The sequence below is a fragment of the Syngnathus leptorhynchus genome, chromosome 15 (assembly GCF_054491065.1).
Source record: "Syngnathus leptorhynchus isolate UIUO chromosome 15, UIUO_Slep, whole genome shotgun sequence".
In the NCBI taxonomy this organism is placed as follows: domain Eukaryota; kingdom Metazoa; phylum Chordata; class Actinopteri; order Syngnathiformes; family Syngnathidae; genus Syngnathus; species Syngnathus leptorhynchus.
The window spans coordinates 1137958-1157990 of record NC_141209.1 but is presented as its reverse complement, the minus strand read 5'-3'; the positions used below and the strand labels follow the sequence as shown (position 1 = coordinate 1157990).

At 44.9% G+C, this 20033-nt stretch overlaps 2 protein-coding genes across 4 annotated transcripts; one reads left to right on the top strand and one right to left on the bottom strand.

Annotated features, from left to right (window-relative positions):
* Window positions 1–2508: 2508 nt before the first annotated feature.
* On the top strand, window positions 2509–7509 carry mocs1 (molybdenum cofactor synthesis 1). 2 transcript variants are annotated; one of them, XM_085931140.1, is made up of 11 exons: window positions 2509–2759; window positions 3583–3691; window positions 3918–4085; window positions 4186–4350; window positions 4730–4791; window positions 5373–5484; window positions 5633–5745; window positions 5894–6004; window positions 6070–6190; window positions 6261–6308; window positions 6394–7509. In XM_085931140.1, exons 1-11 carry the CDS (start codon window positions 2589–2591, stop codon window positions 7122–7124), a joined length of 1911 nt encoding a protein of 636 aa, XP_085787266.1. In that variant the 5' UTR covers window positions 2509–2588; the 3' UTR covers window positions 7125–7509. The 2 variants fall into 2 exon arrangements, with proteins under 2 accessions (XP_085787266.1, XP_085787267.1); XM_085931141.1 differs by having other exon boundaries at window positions 6261–6326; window positions 6394–6544.
* Window positions 7510–7945: 436 nt separating this feature from the next.
* fosl2 (FOS like 2, AP-1 transcription factor subunit) lies at window positions 7946–13908 on the bottom strand. 2 transcript variants are annotated; one of them, XM_085931153.1, is made up of 5 exons: window positions 13702–13908; window positions 13265–13387; window positions 11979–12233; window positions 11274–11381; window positions 7946–10130 (listed from the first exon to the last, which is right to left on the bottom strand). In XM_085931153.1, exons 3-5 carry the CDS (start codon window positions 12216–12218, stop codon window positions 9582–9584), a joined length of 897 nt encoding a protein of 298 aa, XP_085787279.1. In that variant the 5' UTR covers window positions 12219–12233; window positions 13265–13387; window positions 13702–13908; the 3' UTR covers window positions 7946–9581. The 2 variants fall into 2 exon arrangements, with proteins under 2 accessions (XP_085787279.1, XP_085787278.1); XM_085931152.1 differs by lacking the exon at window positions 13702–13908 and having other exon boundaries at window positions 13265–13396.
* Between the last annotated feature and the right edge of the window lie 6125 nt (window positions 13909–20033).

Genomic DNA, 20033 nt, shown 5'->3' with positions numbered 1-20033 from the left:
ATTTCAAATCATGGTTGATGGTCGTAAGCTGTACAAAATATGTCAAGTTTGCCAGGAAGGTTTTTCATACGCAAAAACTGATCAATAATATGACGACCAGGCGTATACCTGGAGAACGATAGAAATGTTTTAATTGCCAGCTGTATGCGTTTGATCCTCGGGTCAGGTCATTGCTGCAAGGTTTTTACCGCAGCAAACTTATCCTGCTTGAAGTAGTCGTCTTGACTCATGGAAATGAGTCACTGCTCAACTTGCCCTCCATGCCGTACGCCAGTGGGGAGTACGTCTACTAAAAAGTCAAAACGAGCCCCCGCAAAGACGGGAGACATTTTATATTCTCTCTTTGAATCAGCACTTTTTCAATAAGCTGCTGAAGTTTGTGAGCGTATCAGAAGTTTATATCAAAAGAATGCAGCTCTGCTTACCGTGTAAATGATACAAACTGTGATGTCACTTCTGAATAGCTTGGTTGCTACGAGGCCAAGTTTTGTAAAGTTCATGATCACGGTCCTAAACGGACAAGGCGAGGTCATACAAAAGTTCAAACGCATTGCAGCATTCTAATGAGCCTCGTCTGCACTCAACCCTGGTGGGAAAACGTGCAAAAGCCAAATTAAAAGGCAAAATGGCTTGCAAATATTTCCATAACTGCATTCTCAGCATGTCTTTGAATTCAAATTAGCCAGGGCTTACAACTTAAATATGAAGGGCAAATGGTCAAAGGATGCTGGCTGATGCTGGGGATCTTTCCGATTCCTTTTTCTTTGCATTCATGATTTATTGATATTGCAACAAAAACATTTCCTCCAAACTGTGCAAACCAAGTGCAGCTTAAAGGCAAAGGAACTGTGTGTGGAGTTTAGTCTCCAAAGAGCGTTCGGTTACAAATCCAGAAGATAAAGTTGAATTATTCATCCTACCTTTTCATTCATCTCGGAGAACTAGAAAGTGGCTCACCTTCATGTGCGGAAGTTAATAATAGCTCCTTTTAACGGAAGCAGACCATGACTGAGGGAACAACTTGTCAAGGGTCAGTACAAAGGTCAATAGGTACAGCCTCACCTATTACGGCTTGCAAACAACTTTGCCAAGTCCATGGAGGCCAGCTATTCATCAAGCGAAACGGAGTGAAATCCATTTTCAACGAAGAAAAAAAATGCTGCAGTATGTGACGACCCACAAAGACATTTAAATGTCAGCCTTAAGTACATCACATATGTTCATTCGTTACTTTGAATGTCAGTCCACAATCATTTTGGATTTTTTTTTTTTGCTTACCAGCCACAAGAAAGTTTCAAAAGATGCTTGACCTCACAACACACCCTTTTTTGCTGGACAGTGAATGCTGCTGTTTGTGAATTCAATTCCTCCAGCATCTATTGAGAGAACTGTGCAATATACAGCATAGAGTGAGATGTTTATTTATTCACAAGGACAACGCCACAGAGGCTTGTTCAATTTTATGACTGATGCTGCCCTCCTCTCTCATTTTGTTTTTCCTCTTTCTTTCGGAGCTGTCCCCAGTGGCTGACACACACTCTGGTGGAGAATTGATTACAGCTTGAGGATTATGCCCGACATTTGCATGGTGACCTCATGTCCTTGAGCTCAAGCATATGCCCCAATAGTGCTTGATTTTAAAGAACAGCAAATTATATATCATTCAAGATAAAGAACTAAATGCTCCATTCTGTATGTCCACACATCTAAACTATCTTTCAAATGTAGCGAGGGAAGATAAAAATGACCAGCGGCGTGCAGAGAAAAAGCGAGAAGGCTCGATGCAACCCAAATGGAATGACAAATGTTGATGACTAACGGCAAAATAGCCTCCCAGACATGCGCCACCTGCTTACCGGGAGAGGCCCACTGATGCCAGCACCACAGGACCTCTCAGCAAAAATAAAGCAGATCTGCAAAAAGATGGAGCGATTGTTTCAAACACACCCACAGAGTTGCAAAAATATCAAATATGTTTCTGTTAAATATTTGTCAATTGTGTCTATCGGAGAAAGTGTAACCATGTCTTAACTGAATTCTCCACTTTTAGGTTCCAACTTTTAGGTTCTTTGAAGAACCCTTGTGTTGAGTGAGTCTATTATTTAGGTTTTTTTTTTTCCGAGCAGCTTTAAATACCGCTTTAATTGCAATGTCAGTCCAATGACTTTGTGCTGCTTGCCATGTGTGATCTTTGGGTGGCGGCCCAATGATAAAAGATAAGAATTGATTGGAAAAGCCTGCAAGTGCTGGAAACTAAATGATCTACTGTCATCTAGTGGACATAAGCATACATTTGTTGGGACAATCTCTTCCCTTTAGTGAGTGCACAGTCCTATTCAGACAGACTAGAGTCTCGATTGTGGACCATCATCTTCTGTGCACTACAGTGTGCAGTGAAGGTTCGCTCCGACACGGACTACAGTTCCCAGGGTGCAAGCGTTTGTGACGTCACGTGCTACCATTGGCTCCCAAATAGAAGCGACCTTTGCTCTTCCGTTCTGTCCTGTCCTGTCCTGTCCTGTCCTGGGGTGTGGAGACTTTCGCTTGAGAGTTCTGTCAACATATGGAGAGTGCAAAAAGATAACAGCATGGCGTCGAACCTGCGTTTTGGCTTACATGACACACACAGACATGTGAGAAAAGTCTTGATTCAGTGGCCGATCGGAGCTGGTGGAAGAGCTTTCTCTAGTGCGACTTCCAAAAGCGAACTTCTAGCTTCCCCTGACTTTAAAACATCTGCAAAGGCGTTGACAAGACAGGTAATCTTACGATGATGTTATTCTTCTTTATATTTCGTTTTCTGGAATAGTGTCAAGGGCACAATTTGAGATGGCTGCTGCAATATGGCCTATTAAACCAGTAGAAAGGTGTCGTTAATGAACACTTGCGACAATCGAGGTTATTTAATGTCGTTTTACAACAGTGTTATCTTGAAAAGGATCTCTCTTTTTTTTTTTTCAAATCGGACTTGTTTTTCCTCAGAGAAAATCGACATTGTGATTTCCGTTATGTTGTAATCATCAGAATAGGAAGAAAAATTGAAATGAAGGAATATATTGTACTCAAATACATCAACTTTTCCATGATCTTCTAATGTGTATGACTAGAACTTCATTTTAACTTAATTTTCTGGTTTTTTAATGCTGTGTAGTCAGAAAGAGTAGAATTTGGAGCCGATAAAAAATAAATAAAAAATAAATCATGAACTCAGCATTTGCACACTTAGAACCAAAGTTAATATGCTGTTGATTTAGCTGCCTTTCTTTGTATAACTACTCATTTAAAATAGGATGAATTGTGTTGGAAGTTTGTTGAATTGCCTTGACAGTAGGTTAATGTCCCGTGATCTTTCCAAAGCTACTGTACCTAATTATTGGCAGGCAAGGGTCACAAGACCATACACTTGTGCAATGTGACTTCCTCCGTCGGGAAGGCCGTTTACCACTTCAAAATGATTAGCCAGCTTATTTTCCTCGGCCGGCTGTCGTAAACGCAACGGCCAATTTCCGTTTCAGAAAGCAGCATGAACTATTTGTACATGTACTATTTATTTATACTACTTGTCAAATGACTTTTCTTTAGGACAAGCTTGAGAAGAACAACATCCCCTTCTCGTCGTTCTTGACGGACAACTTTGGCCGGAGACACAATTACTTGCGTATCTCCCTGACTGAGAAATGCAACCTGCGCTGTAAGTCTACTTTGCAGCCAGCCTGGACTTTGCCCATAGTTACATGAAGACATCTCAGAGCATGAGAGACAAAAGCCAAAGCAAGCAACGCTCATCATCTGCTCAATACCATGTCTACAGACTGCAGGGATGGAAATTGGCAGACGACTCAGAATTGAGAAAACGATGAATGCAGAAATAGACACAGCTTTCAAAGGTCAACTCTCCATCTGCTTTGTGTTTTCAGGTCAGTACTGCATGCCCGAGGAGGGTGTGAAACTTACACCACGAGGCCAGCTTCTGTCCAGCGCAGAAGTTCTGACGCTAGCTCGCCTCTTTGTCAAAGAGGGAGTGGAGAAGATTCGTCTCACTGGAGGAGAGCCGCTCATCAGACCTGATGTGCTGGATATCATTGGTAACGCATATTGAGAAGTCTTGAGGGTATAGACTCAGTTTGTGATGAATCATGCATTATTTTAATACATTGTAATATTGGTCTTTTCTCATCTGTACAGCTGAGTTGAGAAAATTGGAAGGTCTGAAGACCATTGCGGTGACAACAAATGGCATGAACCTGGCCAAACTCTTGCCTCGACTCAAAGATGCGGGCCTTGACCTGATCAACATCAGTTTGGACTCGCTCGTACCTGCCAAGTTTGAATTCATCGTCAGGCGAAAAGGTCCGCTTGCGCTTTTCAAGTTAAATAGAAGAGATTTCAAATATTCCACACCGGGACTCTCCTGCTACATTTCACAATGAAGTTGAAATACACTTGATAGATCACTTTCCCTTTGAGGTGGCAAATTGACAGCAGGCTCCGTCCGCTCTGCGTTGTGGGCGTACGGAGGGAATGCACAGATGGAGCAACCGAGACGGAGAAATAAGGAAGAGAGAAACTTCTGGCCACTGAACCATTCTGCTTCCTTTTTTTTTTAATCCTTGAAAAGTTAACAGACAGCGTTAAGAAGACAAGAAGACTGAGAAATGTCTCATGATGTTATCAAATAGCAAACATTGCATTTATCGCCTTGTTCAACTTTCACCTTCTTTTTTCGCAGGTTTCCACAAGGTCATGGAAGGCATTGATAAGGCCATTGAAATGGGCTACGACCCAGTCAAGGTGTTGTGATGGTTTTTTTCTTTTCTTTTTCCCTTTCAAATGCAGTCAGACAAGGTTTGAGAAGAAATAGAGCAAAAACCCAGAACAGAGCAAAAAAAGTCTGAAGTTGGATAATGTCATCTTTTCTTTTTATTGATTCTTATATTTTACTGGGCTCTCACTTTTCAAAGGAAAAACTCTCACACACTATCTCACTCTTTAGTCCTTTCATTCAACAATTTGGAGTCCCAATAACCTTCCTCAGCCTGACAAAAAGAAAAAGAAAGGCTGTTTTGGCTGGCCTGACACGAAGGTCAGTGTGACCCAAACTTTGGATGAAAGGACGAAAGAATGAGGGTGTGTGCCAGTGCTTTTTCTCCATGATCAGATTTTTAAAATGAAAAAAAAAAAGAAATTGGTCTGATATTCAATTAGGCAAACTAACAATGTATAAGGGCACTCGCCATGACCTACTTGCGCGTGCTTGCATGAGACACAACGAACGCTATGACTCACTTCCACACTTCCTGTCTGGCCCGTGGAGAATATGCCATTTCAAAACAAAATGTTTTGGACGGACACCTGACTGCAACCTGCTTTAGGTCAACTGCGTGGTCATGCGAGGCCTGAACGAAGACGAGCTGCTCGATTTTGTTGCTTTGACCGAGAAGAAGCCTTTGGAAGTGCGATTCATCGAATACATGCCATTTGATGGTTAGTGGACCGGTTGATGTTTTGCATTTCACGTACATTTTTTCTGATTGGCTCTAACGTCTTCATTGACCGAGTGAATAGAATTGGAATTTTTGAAAAGACTCCAAAATATTCTTTGGATAAAGTGTGTATCTTCTTCTATTTGCAGGCAACAAATGGAACTTTAAAAAGATGGTGAGCTACCAGGAGATGTTGGATCATATTAAGCAGCGGTGGCCCAACCTGGAAACGCTTCCAAGCGGACACTCCGACACAGCAAAGGTCATCGTCATTATTTTCAAGTCATCTTTTAGATTTGGTATGGCTGCCCCGAGGCTGTCGGAGCCACATCAAACTTTTGGTATCATTTCTATCGTATTATAAAACCCCGTCTGCTTCATCACGACATCCTCTTTCCTCGTTCCAACAGACATTCAAAGTACCCGGCTTTCAAGGACAGCTGGGCTTCATCACCTCCATGTCGGAGCATTTCTGCGGCTCGTGTAACCGCTTACGCATCACGGCAGACGGCAACCTCAAGGTAAACAAAACAAACACCCTGGCCACGTAGGCTCAAATGCTTTCTACCATACTATCCTCCCTCAGGTGTGTTTGTTCGGTAACTCGGAAGTGTCCCTAAGAGATGTTTTGCGCTCCGGAGCCTCACATGAAGAGTTGCTGCAAATAATCGGCGCTGCTGTGGGCAGGAAGAAGAAACAACATGCAGGTAAGAACTTCTGCTCTTGTGTGGTCGGTGTTAACGGGATGACCGACTGACCGACCGACTTGCTTTTCAGGCATGTTCAATATCTCCCAAATGAAGAACAGACCTATGATCCTCATCGGTGGGTGATACGGCAGCTGTACGTACAAAGGCACAATGGACTTCAGCTGAAGGTTCTCTTTAAATCACACTGGTTTTTCTTCCAGGCAACAATAACTGCTCTTCCACAAACGGCGGTCTCAATGAGAAGAAACAGAGAGCGGCCTTTGTCCGAGTACAACGGCACTCGTCTGACTTTATCAGCGCTCAAAGTGCCACAAAGAATCTTAGACGCTTACCCAGACAGCTACTAATGAAGGCCCCGGTCAACCCTACACGCCAGAACGTTGGACAATATCACAGCCAAGAGCTCCAGCACGCACAGTCTGCGAGCCAGCCGGGTGGCTCTCACCTGGACCAAGCCCAGCTGACCCACACAGACGCTCAAGGCCGAGCGTGCATGGTGGACATTGGCGGTAAATCCCCGACGCGTCGAACAGCCGAGGCCCGCGCCACCGTCCTGTTGAGCCCCGTGGCCTTCGGGCTGCTGCAGAAAAACCAGCTGGCTAAGGGCGACGCCTTGGCGGTGGCCCAGTTGGCCGGCATCATGGGCTCCAAACAGACGTCGGCCCTCATCCCGCTGTGTCACCCGCTCCCGTTAGAGCACGCCTCAGTCACCCTGGAACTGGACCCGCGGCGCAAGGCCGTGCTCGTCACGGCAAGGTGCCGCACCACCGGCAGGACGGGGGTGGAGATGGAGGCTTTGACTGCAGTTTCCATCGCAGCGTTGACTATTTATGACATGTGCAAGGCTGTGAGCCACGACATCATCATTACTGACATACAGCTCCTCAGTAAAAGTGGGGGGAAGAGGGACTTGCTACCAACCACGTCGTGAGGAGATTTCTTCCTGTGAGGTCTTCCATTATCTGGCCACTAGTTGACACTGCTCCTTAAATTTACTGGACTTTATTTTCCCTTCGTACAAGCTCTATTGATTCGAGACATAAGAGTTTTTAAAAATATGGATTAACATGGAATTTGTCAACCTGAATATTGTACATTGTGGCTTTCTCTTGAACTACAAGAGAAAAAATATTCAAAGCCTAAACCAACAAACTGTTTAAATCGATTTGTGTTCCATTTTTTTGTTGTCGTCTTCCACTCTGACCACTGGCTAGCTCCCAAAGAGCTTCTCTCCATGCTTCCTTTCCTCATTGCCGATCGGCCTTCAAAGTAGTTGTTGATTTGATAAGTGCATTAAAGCTTACATATCACATTTATTGGGTCATCTCAAGCTTACCTTATTACCGTGCCCGTCGTTTCCATAGATTGAAGGAACTGAACCATCAAGGAAACAAATCCTTCTCTGATTTCTGAAAGACTGCTGGAAAAAAGGAAATTTCACCTTTGAGGTTCTCATGCAACGAGTTGTGTGGATTGATGCATCCAACATCAGAACAATTTGAGTTGTTTGGACCACTTGTTTGGTAGTCCCGCCCCAAATAGATACAAATAGGTCACACCTGGAGGATCTATGTATTTGTGCGTCTTACACTCTGACCACTGGGTGGCGGCAAAAGCTAGCAAAAAACTTTCCTCATTGGCAGTCAGTCAGTCAGTCAGTCTTCAAAGTGTCCGTTGATTTGATCAGTGTCTTAAGGAGGCATTTGGAAAATAATCAAGAATGCAAAATGAATCATAGTAATCCACAAAATCCAAGTTGGAAATGTATTTTATTTTTATTTATTTTAAATTAACAAACACAGCTATTTACATATTGCTGTTTTTTTCTTTTTGGATGTTTTTTTTTCTTCTTTTTAACAGTTAAAGCATTTGGAAAATAAGTCATAGTAGTTGAAAACAGGCAATAGACAGTAGATGACATGTACAGTAGAAGATTTACGTCAATGGCTTTCCTATGTGTGTTAAGGACTTGCAAACTAGCTTGACTTACAGACACACAATCTCTTTTTGGTTATCACTTCTTTTCGTTCTTTTTTTTTGTCGATTTCTTTTTCAATCTGCATGAAACCACTCTATTGCCAAAAGAGAAAAAGAACAATTTCCGCCTAGTTAGCAGCATATTGTTATCATATTAAAATGTCAATTTGTCTGCCCACAAAATTCTTGAGGAATGTTTGAAGCGTTTCGACTATGACCGCTTTATCCTTCTCAGTGCAATTACCAACATCTTGGTTACAAAAAGTAATCGTAAAAAATATCCCATGTTTGTGTTTCAATCCAGTCTAGATGTCTTATTATTATTCCTTCTGTATTGCAAAACCCTCTTATGATCTATTTATTGTTTTAAGCCATTTAGGCCCAAGGTACCAAGTACCAAGTTTGTTTGTTATTTTGACTTTAAAAAGACAGCTGTTACAAACACAGTATAAACAGGGTTGACATCATTGACAGCTGGTGACAGTCTGGTTAGACCACAGTGGCTTTTTTTCATATTAGCGCCAAAAAAATAAGCCTCCTATTCTCGCTCACACAAAAACTAACAAAGAAAAGGATTAGAAATGTCATACACCGCTTTTTGGTTTTGTCAAACCTGACCTGCCCTTAGTGGCAGTGTTGACAAAGGTAAGAGCTTTTTATTTTACCCCCACAATGTGAGAGCCAGTGAAAAAAACTTGTCCTCTTTGAAATGTTTGTTTGAAAAAAATTCCTGATGTTGTACAGCGGCCGGCCCCGTTTGTTTATTTGATCCCTTTGGTACTACCATCACACAGTTTGCGTTCTTTCAAGATGGCATCAATATAAAGAGCACACATAGACACACACACACACACACACACACACACACACACACAACATGTTGTAAAAATCAGGTACAGAACCACACCAATATTAACCTAGTCAAGCCACATCGGCAAACTAGATGGCTTTGACGAAGGCGCCGTCAACACCCGAGACCGTGATGCTTTTCTACAGGCAGATGAGGGAGGAAACCGTTTCTCAAAAACACCTTTTTTTTTCAGCACGCAAAATACAGTTAAAGTGGGAGAGGGGACACATCTTCAAATAAAGACGCTTTTGCTTGTGACCTCTTTCTGTTGATTCGTCTTGGCAGAGTGCAAGTGGTCATGGCTTTTAATTCTTTCTTCAAAAAATATATATTTTGATAGATATCTACCTACATATATTAAGAACTTGTTTTTGTATATGATCTGAAGTCCCCCAGGCCAGATTTCAAGGGAGTCTTGCGTAAACACGTCGACACTGTTAAGAGTTGAAATGGCAAAGCAACGACACAAGTCCAACACGCAGCGTAGCCCTTGTGAGGTCTACCCACGGCTCATCACGTGATCACCTCGGCCCGGACGGCGCCTCGGGCCGCCGACCTTCCTCACAGGGCCAGCAGGGTCGGCGAGTTGAGGGAGTCCGACGATTGGTCGCCGCTGCTGCTGCTGCTGCGGCGGTGGGCCTTGGAGCACGACTCGGAGGAGGGCGACGGGCTGTCGGGCTCCAGCATGCTCGGGTAGGTGAAGATGAGGTTGGGGGCGTTGGCGGCGGCGGCCGGAGTGGACGCCGCCACCACCGGCGTGTTGAGGCTGTCGGCGTCCGTACAGTACATCCCGCCCAGGCAGATGGGCTTGATGACGGAATGCTGCGCTTTGCCCGCCGCTTCTTGCACGTCGTCCGGCTCTTGCTTGACCACCACGTGGTTGACGTGGGCTCGGGCCACCATGTTGGGGCGCATGGTCAAGGGCAGGGGGGCGCACTGCTGGTGCTGATGGTTCTGGTGGTGCGCCGGAGCCAGTTGGCGATCTTCGGTGGGCAGCTTGCACACGGGGTTGTGGGCCACCAGCATGAACTCCAGCTTGTCCTTCTCCTTCTGGAGGGTTTCGATCTCTTTCTGCAGGTCGGCTTTCTCCTCCTCTAGTTTCTCAGTCTCCTGATCGGACAGAAATGAAAGATAGGGTTAACGCACGGATATTTAAGGACTTCTGCATTCTTCCTTTGCCTATATAAAACTGCTCTATTTTTATTATAGTTAGGTAAAAGTAATTACACAGGTCTGCCAAAAGAGGGCAGTGTTGCTTTGATGACTTCAACTAATAATTTTGTAGTGTTTCATTTATGTCCTCCTTTGTGTGTGTGTGTGTGTGTGTGCGTGTGTCAGACGCAATTCATCAGGAGAGTAAGACAGACAGGCAAGATAAGGTGACATGCTGTCTGAGAACTTTGACTCACGGGCAAAGGTATGAGGAAGTGGCACACAAAGAGGAGGAGGTGTGCCTTTCCACAAGACAACTGTGGGACTCGGAACCGACATTCCCTTATTTGGAAGTCCAAAAAATGGCCAATCCCCATTGTGTTGGTGTTTTGTGCAAGCAGCTCACGAGCATTTGGAATTGTGGGGAAATGTTTACGATCTGCTGCCTTCACAGGGCCAGCCAGCAGCCTATGGCGAATTCCATTCCTGAGAGTTTTGGAAGTCGCAACAAGCTTGAGCTCTGTCAAAATTCATCTCATTTTGTTAGTGAGGGCCGTGCGTCTGGCAACAGCCGCCGAGGAGAAAGCTTCTGCTCTTGTGTGGGCTTTTTCTGCAGTGACCGAGGTGAAACCAGTATTGCCAGGTTGCACGAGAGGTGTGGAGTACATTCATTCATCAAACGATTGTACTGCTGCCAGGCTCTTTAGGTCTTTCGTCATCAACACTCGGCGCTATCTGAAAAGGCGAGCTCCTGCCACAGAGATCTCCAAACTATTTACACTGAGAGCAAAAAGCTAGTATTATAATTACAAGACACATTTGAATGTATTTTTTTTATATCACAGTTTTGCCGTTTGCATTTTGATCCTAACATTTCTAATCCAATCGAGCCGTGCCGACCTTTTATTTTTTGAATGATTTGTTGCTCTGTACTTGAGCCCAATTCTGAGTGAATATTTACTTTGCAAATCAAATAGAAAAGAACACTCCCCTGCTCTCTTTCAACATTTTGAAATGATGATTAGAATATGTGGTGGCGTGCAAATGGACACCTGTAATGCGCAGTATGTCAACATGATCACTTTTGGGGTTCTTACTCACCCCTTGCAGCATCTCAGTCAATTCCCGTCTGCGGTTGCGGCATTTGGCGGCGGCCAACTTGTTCCTCTCACGCCGCACCCTCCTCTTCTCTTCTTCTTCTGGGGTGAGCTGAGGGTAAAAAGCAAGGAACCTGTTAACACGCGTATGACATGTCAAATGCAAAGACGTGCCTTGATCCCGGGGAAATGACGCCTTCACACTGAGCCGCACGAATACAGCAAAATGTCTGCAGCTAAAAGGTATAGGAAAAAAAATCTATACGGGAATTCATGGAAAAACAGTAAACCCCCTCCATTCCAGATTTTTTTTTTTTTTTCCCCCTTTACCAATTGATCCTCTGTAATTCTGCAGCCTATACCGAAAGGGACGGCTGTAGGTTTCTTCTTTGGGCGTAAGAGAGAGGATGAGTTGATTTGGGACCACAACGCACTAGAGAGCTGCGTAAAGTGCTACAATATTTGAGTGACTTCAGCATGTCGCTGCTCGAGTGAAATGATTTTTTTTTTTTTTAGCAATTTAGGTGATGGACTTGCAGGTGGGCAAGAAAAGCTATCCGTTTAGCAGGGCTGTCGAAAACTCGAGAAAACGTTTCTATTAAAGCTTGAATCAAATCCCCGACTCCAAATCACCGCGACGGTTTCCCGGGAGTAACAAGCACATTTGAAATCCCACTTGTATTTTTTGCAAAACACATGGTCCCCTCACCTGCTCGTCCCTCTTGCGTCGACCCCTGGCGTCCCCGATGGAGCGGATGACCCCGGGTCGGGCCAGGGGATTGTGGCCCAGCAGCCCCTGGCCGTTGCTCAGGTGATGGCTGTAAGGGTGGGAGCGGGAGTACGGGTTGGACATGGAGGTGATGACTGTAGGTTGCACCATCCACTGAAGGTCTTGGCTTGTTGTGATTGCATTAATGGTAGGGATGAAGGCACTGTTGGAGCCGGGCATGTCAACCCTGTATTTCTGGAACAAGCCAGAGGACATATGGTCAGAAAAAAAAACAAGCACATTGTGCTTTGAGCCTCATTGCACATTTTCCAGCATTAGCGCTGATGGTAATAATGATTGAGTCCACATGGAGTGGAGAGTGAGTGACACAACTTGTGAATCATGTGGGAAAGCCCAAAGCAGTCGTCCGGAGATGCAGGTGGGAGCAACTTTTGGGGCTGCTCGATTCATCACGCGTCTATTGCCCTTGTTTACGCACGTCCTTCCAGTTATTCCCAACCTTCCGTCGGATATCCCGGCAGTCTTGTGGAACTTTTTGTTTATCTGGTGACTCATTTGTTCGGTGCGTGTGAAACGCGGTCAGTTCCAGTAAACCGGGAAGCTAACGTGCCACATTTTTGGAGGACCTTTCCTTTCAAATACGAATGCAGAAAAAAAAAAAAAAAAAACATCAAGGTTTTCCGGTATGCGATCAAATAAGATTTAAGTCAGATTTAAAGGGGGGGAAAAAAACTTCTGGGGTTTTTCCGACTCACATAAGACACGAGATTCCAATAGAAGCAGAGCAGCAATAAATGAGACAAGGCGCTATCTAATTTTTACGACCATTTGAAATTGGCTGTCATTTAAATTGTGTCTAAAGAGAAGAATTTATAAGCCGCCTCGACGCTTGCACTCTTTCACAACATATGCCGAATTGGATTTGTATTGGCCAGTACGCGCCTGTTGCGCGCGGCTGCTCAAATCCACTTGTCCATATATATTTGATTGATGCAGCTATAGGGCGCTGTAGCTCTATTCAATCCAATGTAAATGTATTTATTTCGATGACATCCATGCACCAGCAAGCTGTAGGCTGAATTAAACGTACACGATTAGACCAGTTTTACCACTTTGGACGCACACCAACCAACCAAAGCTTAGATTGGGCGAAACCGGAAAAAACCCCAACAACCCACAACCTTTGAACTTGTTTAAACTGCAGGCAGGCAGGCAGGCAGGCAGGCACACACAGCAAGCTTGAGCTTCAGGTTGTCGAAAGTTACCTGGTAGGTTGAGGTAGAGATGGGGCTTCCGATGGTGCTGCTGCCGCTTGTGAACGACTCGGGCTGGGCCGGAGAGGTGCTGCTGCTGCCGCGGGACGAGGTGTCGTAATTCCCGGAGTAGTCCTGGTACATGATCCAGGAAAAAAATGAGAAGATATCAGGAGACTTGTTGTGCGCGCAGATTACGCGGTAGAAAAATCCTCGCTCGTATCAAAAGGGCACCAACAGGGTGGGGAAGAAAAAAAAAAAAATCCTCCAATTCGACTGCTTGTTACTTTTCCAGAAAAGTGTTGATTACAAGTGTAGCCGCGTGGATTTGACGTCACGGCGATGTCAAGTCATGGAAGTGATTGTCTGTCTGTCTGTTTGTTATTCGAGAGGTGCAAGGTGCGCGAATTGCTCAAGTGAAAAATCCACGTACGCAAAATGACACTCACTTCTTTTGCCTCTCGCTCCTTCTCTGTATTTTCCACTGTCTTGCCGATTTTGCGTGGTCTGTGGCGTTCGCGGAACACTTCGATGCTAGTTTTTTTTTTTTTTTTTTTTTAACCACACTTCCTACAGATGGATGACTCACTTCAATGGCACTATCGAGAAGCGCAACTGCTTTTCAACACCGACGAAAGAACCCACGTCACGCAGATGGGCGTTGCGATTTGAGCCGAAGGGGAGGAGGGCGGGCAGGCGGCCGGGCAGGGCAGGCAGGCAGGCCGGGCGGGCGGGCGTCTTTGGAATCAAGTGGCCAAATAGACAGCCTTGTTAAATGCTTCCTCCCGTGGCGTAACAATTACATCGTGGATACAACCAAAATAGAGCCCTTGAAACGTACGAGGACATTTCGGGGCCGGTTCCGGACGTCAGAAGCAGCTGCGAGATCCACGCTTGTTTATCGCACTTGATTCGGTCCATTGACGCATGTTTCCTAAAATGGGCAGTTGCGTCAGAAAGTGCTCAGTGTGGGTTTCCTTGGTAAAGGAAACTGGACGGAGGGGAGGGGGGGGGATTCCCTCCCCGCCGAGCACAGCAACTCTGCGGGCGGGCGGGCGGGCTTGCGCGGCTCACGCCGGCCAGCCGTCGGTTCACTTCGCATCCTGACGAGTTATTTCTAAAATTGCAGTCACTTTTCTCGTCACCCGACTTGCACCACAATCTGTGCGCATTTGCATGAGCATGATGCGTCCGTTGCGGGTTTATTTAATCATGAAATGCATGGAATTAGAATGCATGAGGGGAAAGGAATTGACTGCAGTTCATCTCCAATTGGAATTGGGATGTACACTACACAAAGAAGGGCACGGAGCCCAGAATGTGACACGTTAGGCTACATGAAATGGCGTATTAGGTATAATCCAATCGGCTATGGTTCCTATTTTAATCTGCATCAACACTGTGCCCGGCTCCCCACCCCTTCAAGCGCTTTGCCAGACAAGAGTCGTCAAATAAAGTTGCGGCGGCGGCGGCGGCGGGGAAGTTGTACAACTGTGGGGGAAAATAATCATCGTGGGCGGTGGAGGCGGTGGGGGCGGGCGGGCGGGGATTTCTCCAAAGGACTCATTGCAAGAAAGCTGTCATTTGGACCTCAAACCTTTCCAATGTGTCATTTGTGCCACCGTGCCTCGCCGCAGGCTTTTGCTTTAATCGTCCATGTTCAATCAGCTTGCGTTCGTTCAACGATATTAATGAATATTATTTATCAGCTGCCGTCGGCACGGATTTGCCGTTGCTAGGCGACACACTTTCTGCTTAGAATGCTTTGGAGAAATCTTATCATCTTTCAACTGTGTCAAAGTCGTGGGGCAGAAATGGGGCCGGCCATGGTGGACAAATGACCACATTGACCCTCAGCCATGTTGCCTTTGACCTTATGTAGGTGTGAATCGTATTATTTGATTCCCAATGGTAAGATATCAACAAATAACATTGGAAAAGAGAAAGCGTGCATTAGAACGTCATTTCTCTTGTCACTACGGCCAATGACAATGAATAAATCAATGATTCATAAATCAGGAGTGAGTCATGTTAAAGTGAAATACAATTTCAGCGCTATCTCAGCATCAACAGAATTCCTATGATTCATCTTTTCTTCATATCTTCCATGATCGCAAAACAACTCGTTGCTCGGAATTTGTAAGAATTAGTCATAACCATTCCACAAGTCAATGTATCTGAAACATGCATTTTCTTTTTTGGGTAAATTCGTTTGAAATCAAACGGATAATCATTTGCGTTGTTTTTGCTGTCAACAATAACATCCGATTCAAACGACGCCTGCTATTTAAGGCAACGCTGAGAGGTATCGAGACAGCTGATGAGTAAGCCAGGTCAGTTCAGGTCAGGTCAGGTCAGGTCAGGTCAGGTCAGGAGGTGTACTGATGGGATGGCCTTGTAGAGTATCACACATCATAAGGAATCATTTCCAAAGAGAACATCTCATCCCACAGCAAAGAGGCTTACCTGGCCTTGAGCGTTCAAGAACCTGCCTGACAACAGCCACTCGCCAGCAAGCATCGGGAAGGGAGGGCATCCTGGGAAGCAATACATTTTCTTTATCGAAAGGAAAATGCACTCAATATATCTCATCATATCTGTTAGCTCCCAGCATTGGCAAAGTGCTGACTTGGGGAATAGTGACAATTAGGGTGACAATTGTTGTTGTGTTTATGGCCTATTAGCAGTCAATACAATATGTTCACGTTGCTAATGCAATGCTGCAAAACAAACTCCTACACATGCAACGCACTCGGGTTCAAGCCGCCTTGTACTGAAGCGTATCGCTTGCGTATTTTTCTTTGACCTTGCCCGTTTAGCTTGTTTTAACATGAAGATATTTTGAAATGGCTCCCATGGGAAGTTCACGTTATAATGTCATAACGTTTTGCCTAAATGTTCCTTTCTGTGCATGTGGCAGCACTAAGCGATTGCAATAGAATTCTAATGAGCACTTACATTGGGATGCCCACTGCGGCAAAGAAGATCACTTTAAACAGCGCCGACGTGCCAGACTGCCAGACGGCTCCTGTCAATTAAATAACCATCTTTCGGCGACGTGTGACTCGTTGCCATGGGAACGCATGTAAAGCAAGCCAAACAACAACGCACTGAGATCATTTGATCCTGCCTGACCTCCAGAATGCAGCCTCGTGAGGAGAAGAACGTGTAATAAGGTGGAGCACATTTAGCTGTGCATGAGACAAAGCAGACAACATCTTTTTATGATACCAATAGCAGCGTGTCTAGACGGCACAATCTAGTGTTGATCTGGAAGATTCTTGAGGAAAGAAAAGGTCTGAAGTGACTACGTATCTTTGGAGAGCTGTGTGAGAATGAGAAGAGAATAGACATTTGGGAGAAAATATGGCCAGACCAGAACAACCACCATCCCATGGCAATACCGTGGAAATGTAACATAAAAAAGCAGGCTAAGTGACGGACGGGCAGGCCTGGACTTGTTGTGAGAGTTAAGAGTCGAAACATCTTATTAAGGCTCATCATGTGGCAACCAAACGTGTCTTTGCTCATAAGGCTGCTCTGGCGGCAAATTAAAGCCAATGGCCTCATCTGAGCCGCAAACTGAACTTGAACGTATTTCCACAACATTCACTTATGAGATGATGAAAGCGCAAAAGGCCAGCTTCTTGTTGTTGTTGTTATCGTCATTTACCTAGAAACAGCTCTTTTCATCCAAATGGCCGCGACGGAGCAGTTAAGAAAAACATCCAATTACCTTTCCAGTCTCTCGTGAGTGTATTCACCAGCAAAAAGGTAACAGTTGCTGGAACAATGGCAGGAAGTCGGTCACATGTCGAAGTGCGCCTCAAGACAAAGAAGAATGGAAATCAGTGCGGAGAATGATGAAGAAGTGAACAAATGAAACCCAAAAGGTAGATTGGGGCACTTATGAGCACGCGGCGCTCGGCGTCATCACCCGCAACCTGCAAGGAAACGGGACCCTAATGTTCGATTTCTGCCACATCGACCGCTAATGCTTTTTTCAATCTAGGCGTCGCACTTTCTCTGTTTTGTTTTGTTTTCCTCCTGCTTGGCAGGCAACACATTTGACAATGACGCATCCCAGTGTAGCCGCAGCGCGCACACACAATAGACAAGTTCAGCTCACAAGATTGTCCATGTCATTTGTTCTGAGGGCCTTGCACTTTGGAATGTTAATAAGTTTAGTTCCTCCATACCAGACCATCTTGAAATGTGAAAAAAAAAAAAACAACAACCCGAAAGTCTTAATAGAGCAAATATTTTAGTCGTTGGAGAAGTCAGCATTGGCAAACAATAATTCATCAAAAAACAACAAGCAGCGAGGGGAGGGGAGGCAAAAGGCGGTTGATCCTCTTCGTGGGGTCGACTCCTTCATTGCGTCCATTCCTTCCAGCTCGATGGAGGCTTAATGTGAGTGTGGAAAAGTGGAAAATTTAATTAGGCTGCCAAAGGGGGTTTGTGTCACTTGGCACGAGCCGTCCCCCATATCCCCCCCACCCCCCCACCTATTGCTGCCACCACCATCGTGACCCCCCCTCCTCCCTCTTTGCATTTCTTTTCAATTTGCCACAAGGAGCTTGTTTGTATTTTTTCTTCCGCTTTCTCGGCTCACAGAAGCAGGTAGATGCGGACAACGGCATGCTGACGGACGCTTCGCTATGGTGCACGGTTGCCCATATTATTTTAGAGTTGGTCTTTGATTGGATTATCATCCCACAGTATTCACGAGCCACGGGAAAAGTGGGTTGAAATATTTTAGTTTGAATGATTGTCATTCATCCACAGATGCCTCTCTCCTAATTTGTAGGCTCTGCCAAGATGCAGCAGACCAAACATGAACTCATTTGTAAGAGGCATGTCTGAACAGTCTGGATGTTTTCATTTTGAAAAGGACTGAAAACATTTGAGTATAAATGCTCAGCTTGTGATACGCAACACTCTGCCCATTGAAATCTATTGTAAATCAAAATCACCATGGTTACATGGGGGGGGGGGGCAAGCAACTGCAAAGTGCACGCTTGCACTCATAAAGATGATTTTTTTGTTGTTGTTGCAAATACTACAATCCCTCATGTGAAATTCATGTTAAACGGACACTGGTAGATGAGAAAATGGCCATCGCTATACTGACAGCAACGTTGAGCAAATTGCAAAAATGACATTTCAAGTGAAGTTCAGATGTTCAAGTAGCATCAGAAGGCTCTCATTGGTCAACCAGGAGAAGCATACGAAGGAATCTCACCCATCTTTAATATTTTTTTTACTTTGAAAACAATAATAATCCCAAAAAGCTCTGTTAAAAGAGGGTACCTGGGAATGAACACCTCTTGAATGCCTTGGATAGCTTGGCTCAGACAAACTAACTGGCTTTGATAGTTTAACGAGCATATTTCAGATAGAGTGGTGACCTTTGACCCCTGGAACCACTTTGTGTACATGCCGTATACTGGGGGGAGAAAAAAAAAATGCAGCCATTTGCTAATTGTTCACAAATGTTCATGAAAATGGGAGGAAAAACAAATGTGTTTGATTTTTGCTCCGCGTAAGGCAGACAAATGATTGTCATTGTTATTGCAGTGGAGAACGAAGGTAGCGTTGACTTTTTCTTTTAGAGTGCTTGGCCAGCGTGACTCAGCTATCTGTTGAAAGTAAACACTGTTCTTACTTAATTATTGCACAACCATTTCAGAAAACAAAGTTTGTTGTGCGACGGAGGCAGAGTCGGGCAAACGCTGATGCACGAGGCACATGGCAACAACAGCAACAGCCAAGGACTGAAAAGAAGCAAGAAAACAATTTACACTGCAGGTCCGAGTGCGCAATTCCTACACTAGATTTATCCATGACATATTTACATGTATATACTTAAGACTGGCATTTTGTAACCACCTGAACACAGACAGCCAAATGACATGTGCACGGAAATAAGTCCACAAGTGGCAAGGCCAGTCAACAATAATGAGTGTGGGCTAACTCTTCCCGCCCATTGCTTGAAATGAGGCTATTCTCCACATCACGGTTGGAAATTATTTTGAGGGCTCAACTCTATTTTTCCCTAATTAAAACACATGTAATTATCTCTGCTTACGCTGTAGTTAAGATTTACAGCGGGTGTTTTTCCTTCATTCAAAGCATGCCGTGTAAATCCGCTCATTGTGCCCACTTGAACTGAAGGCGGGCAGGAGAGTCGATTGGTTGCTGAGACAGACAAAGACGCAGGTAATTCCAGAGAAGACAAAAATTGCAGAAAGTCATTTGCACCAAAACAAAAAAACAGCCCTACAAATGATTCTCCATTTATCATATTCCATCTGAAGATGACAAATATGATGTTGAATGTCATCAAGATTTACAAAGTGGATGCCAAACTGATGCTGTTGTCACGTGGCCTCATCACATGTGCTCACATCAAAAGTTTCCCCTCAACTCATCAGTAAATACTCTCATCCGAACTTCCAAGCACGGATATTTCTTATTCAGGAGGAGAAGAACGAGGGGGGGGGGGGGGGGGGGGTGTTGGTCTGAAGGAGTCTTGTCACATTATATGTACCTGTCGGTGCGCGTCTCCACTTGTGGTTGTCATCTCACCTGACAGGTCTATCAGTGTCCACGGCCGATCAGAACACGTCCCTCAGTCTGACAGGCTGAGCCGACAGCCCCTGCATCCATCCAGACTGACAGCCAGCTCCTCGGCGGCGTGGGCGACAGACATGCTTTGGATGAGTGAGAAGACACAACCAGAAAAAAAAAAAAAGGAAGATAATTAAGGGACACCGAG

What these genes read in the sequence shown, in the direction of transcription:
- mocs1 (XM_085931140.1), top strand. Translation starts at nt 2,589, where the DNA reads ATGGCGTCGAACCTGCGTTTTGGCTTACATGACACACACAGACATGTG. An exon ending in TGATGTGCTGGATATCATTG is followed by an intron (nt 4,086 to 4,185) that starts GTAACGCATATT and finishes TCATCTGTACAG; the next exon opens with CTGAGTTGAGAAAATTGGAA. An exon ending in TGGGCTACGACCCAGTCAAG is followed by an intron (nt 4,792 to 5,372) that starts GTGTTGTGATGG and finishes AACCTGCTTTAG; the next exon opens with GTCAACTGCGTGGTCATGCG.
- fosl2 (XM_085931152.1), bottom strand. Translation starts at nt 13,396, where the DNA reads ATGTACCAGGACTACTCCGGGAATTACGACACCTCGTCCCGCGGCAGC. An exon ending in GACGCAAGAGGGACGAGCAG is followed by an intron (nt 11,382 to 11,978) that starts GTGAGGGGACCA and finishes TTTTACCCTCAG; the next exon opens with CTCACCCCAGAAGAAGAAGA. An exon ending in TGACTGAGATGCTGCAAGGG is followed by an intron (nt 10,131 to 11,273) that starts GTGAGTAAGAAC and finishes CTGTCCGATCAG; the next exon opens with GAGACTGAGAAACTAGAGGA.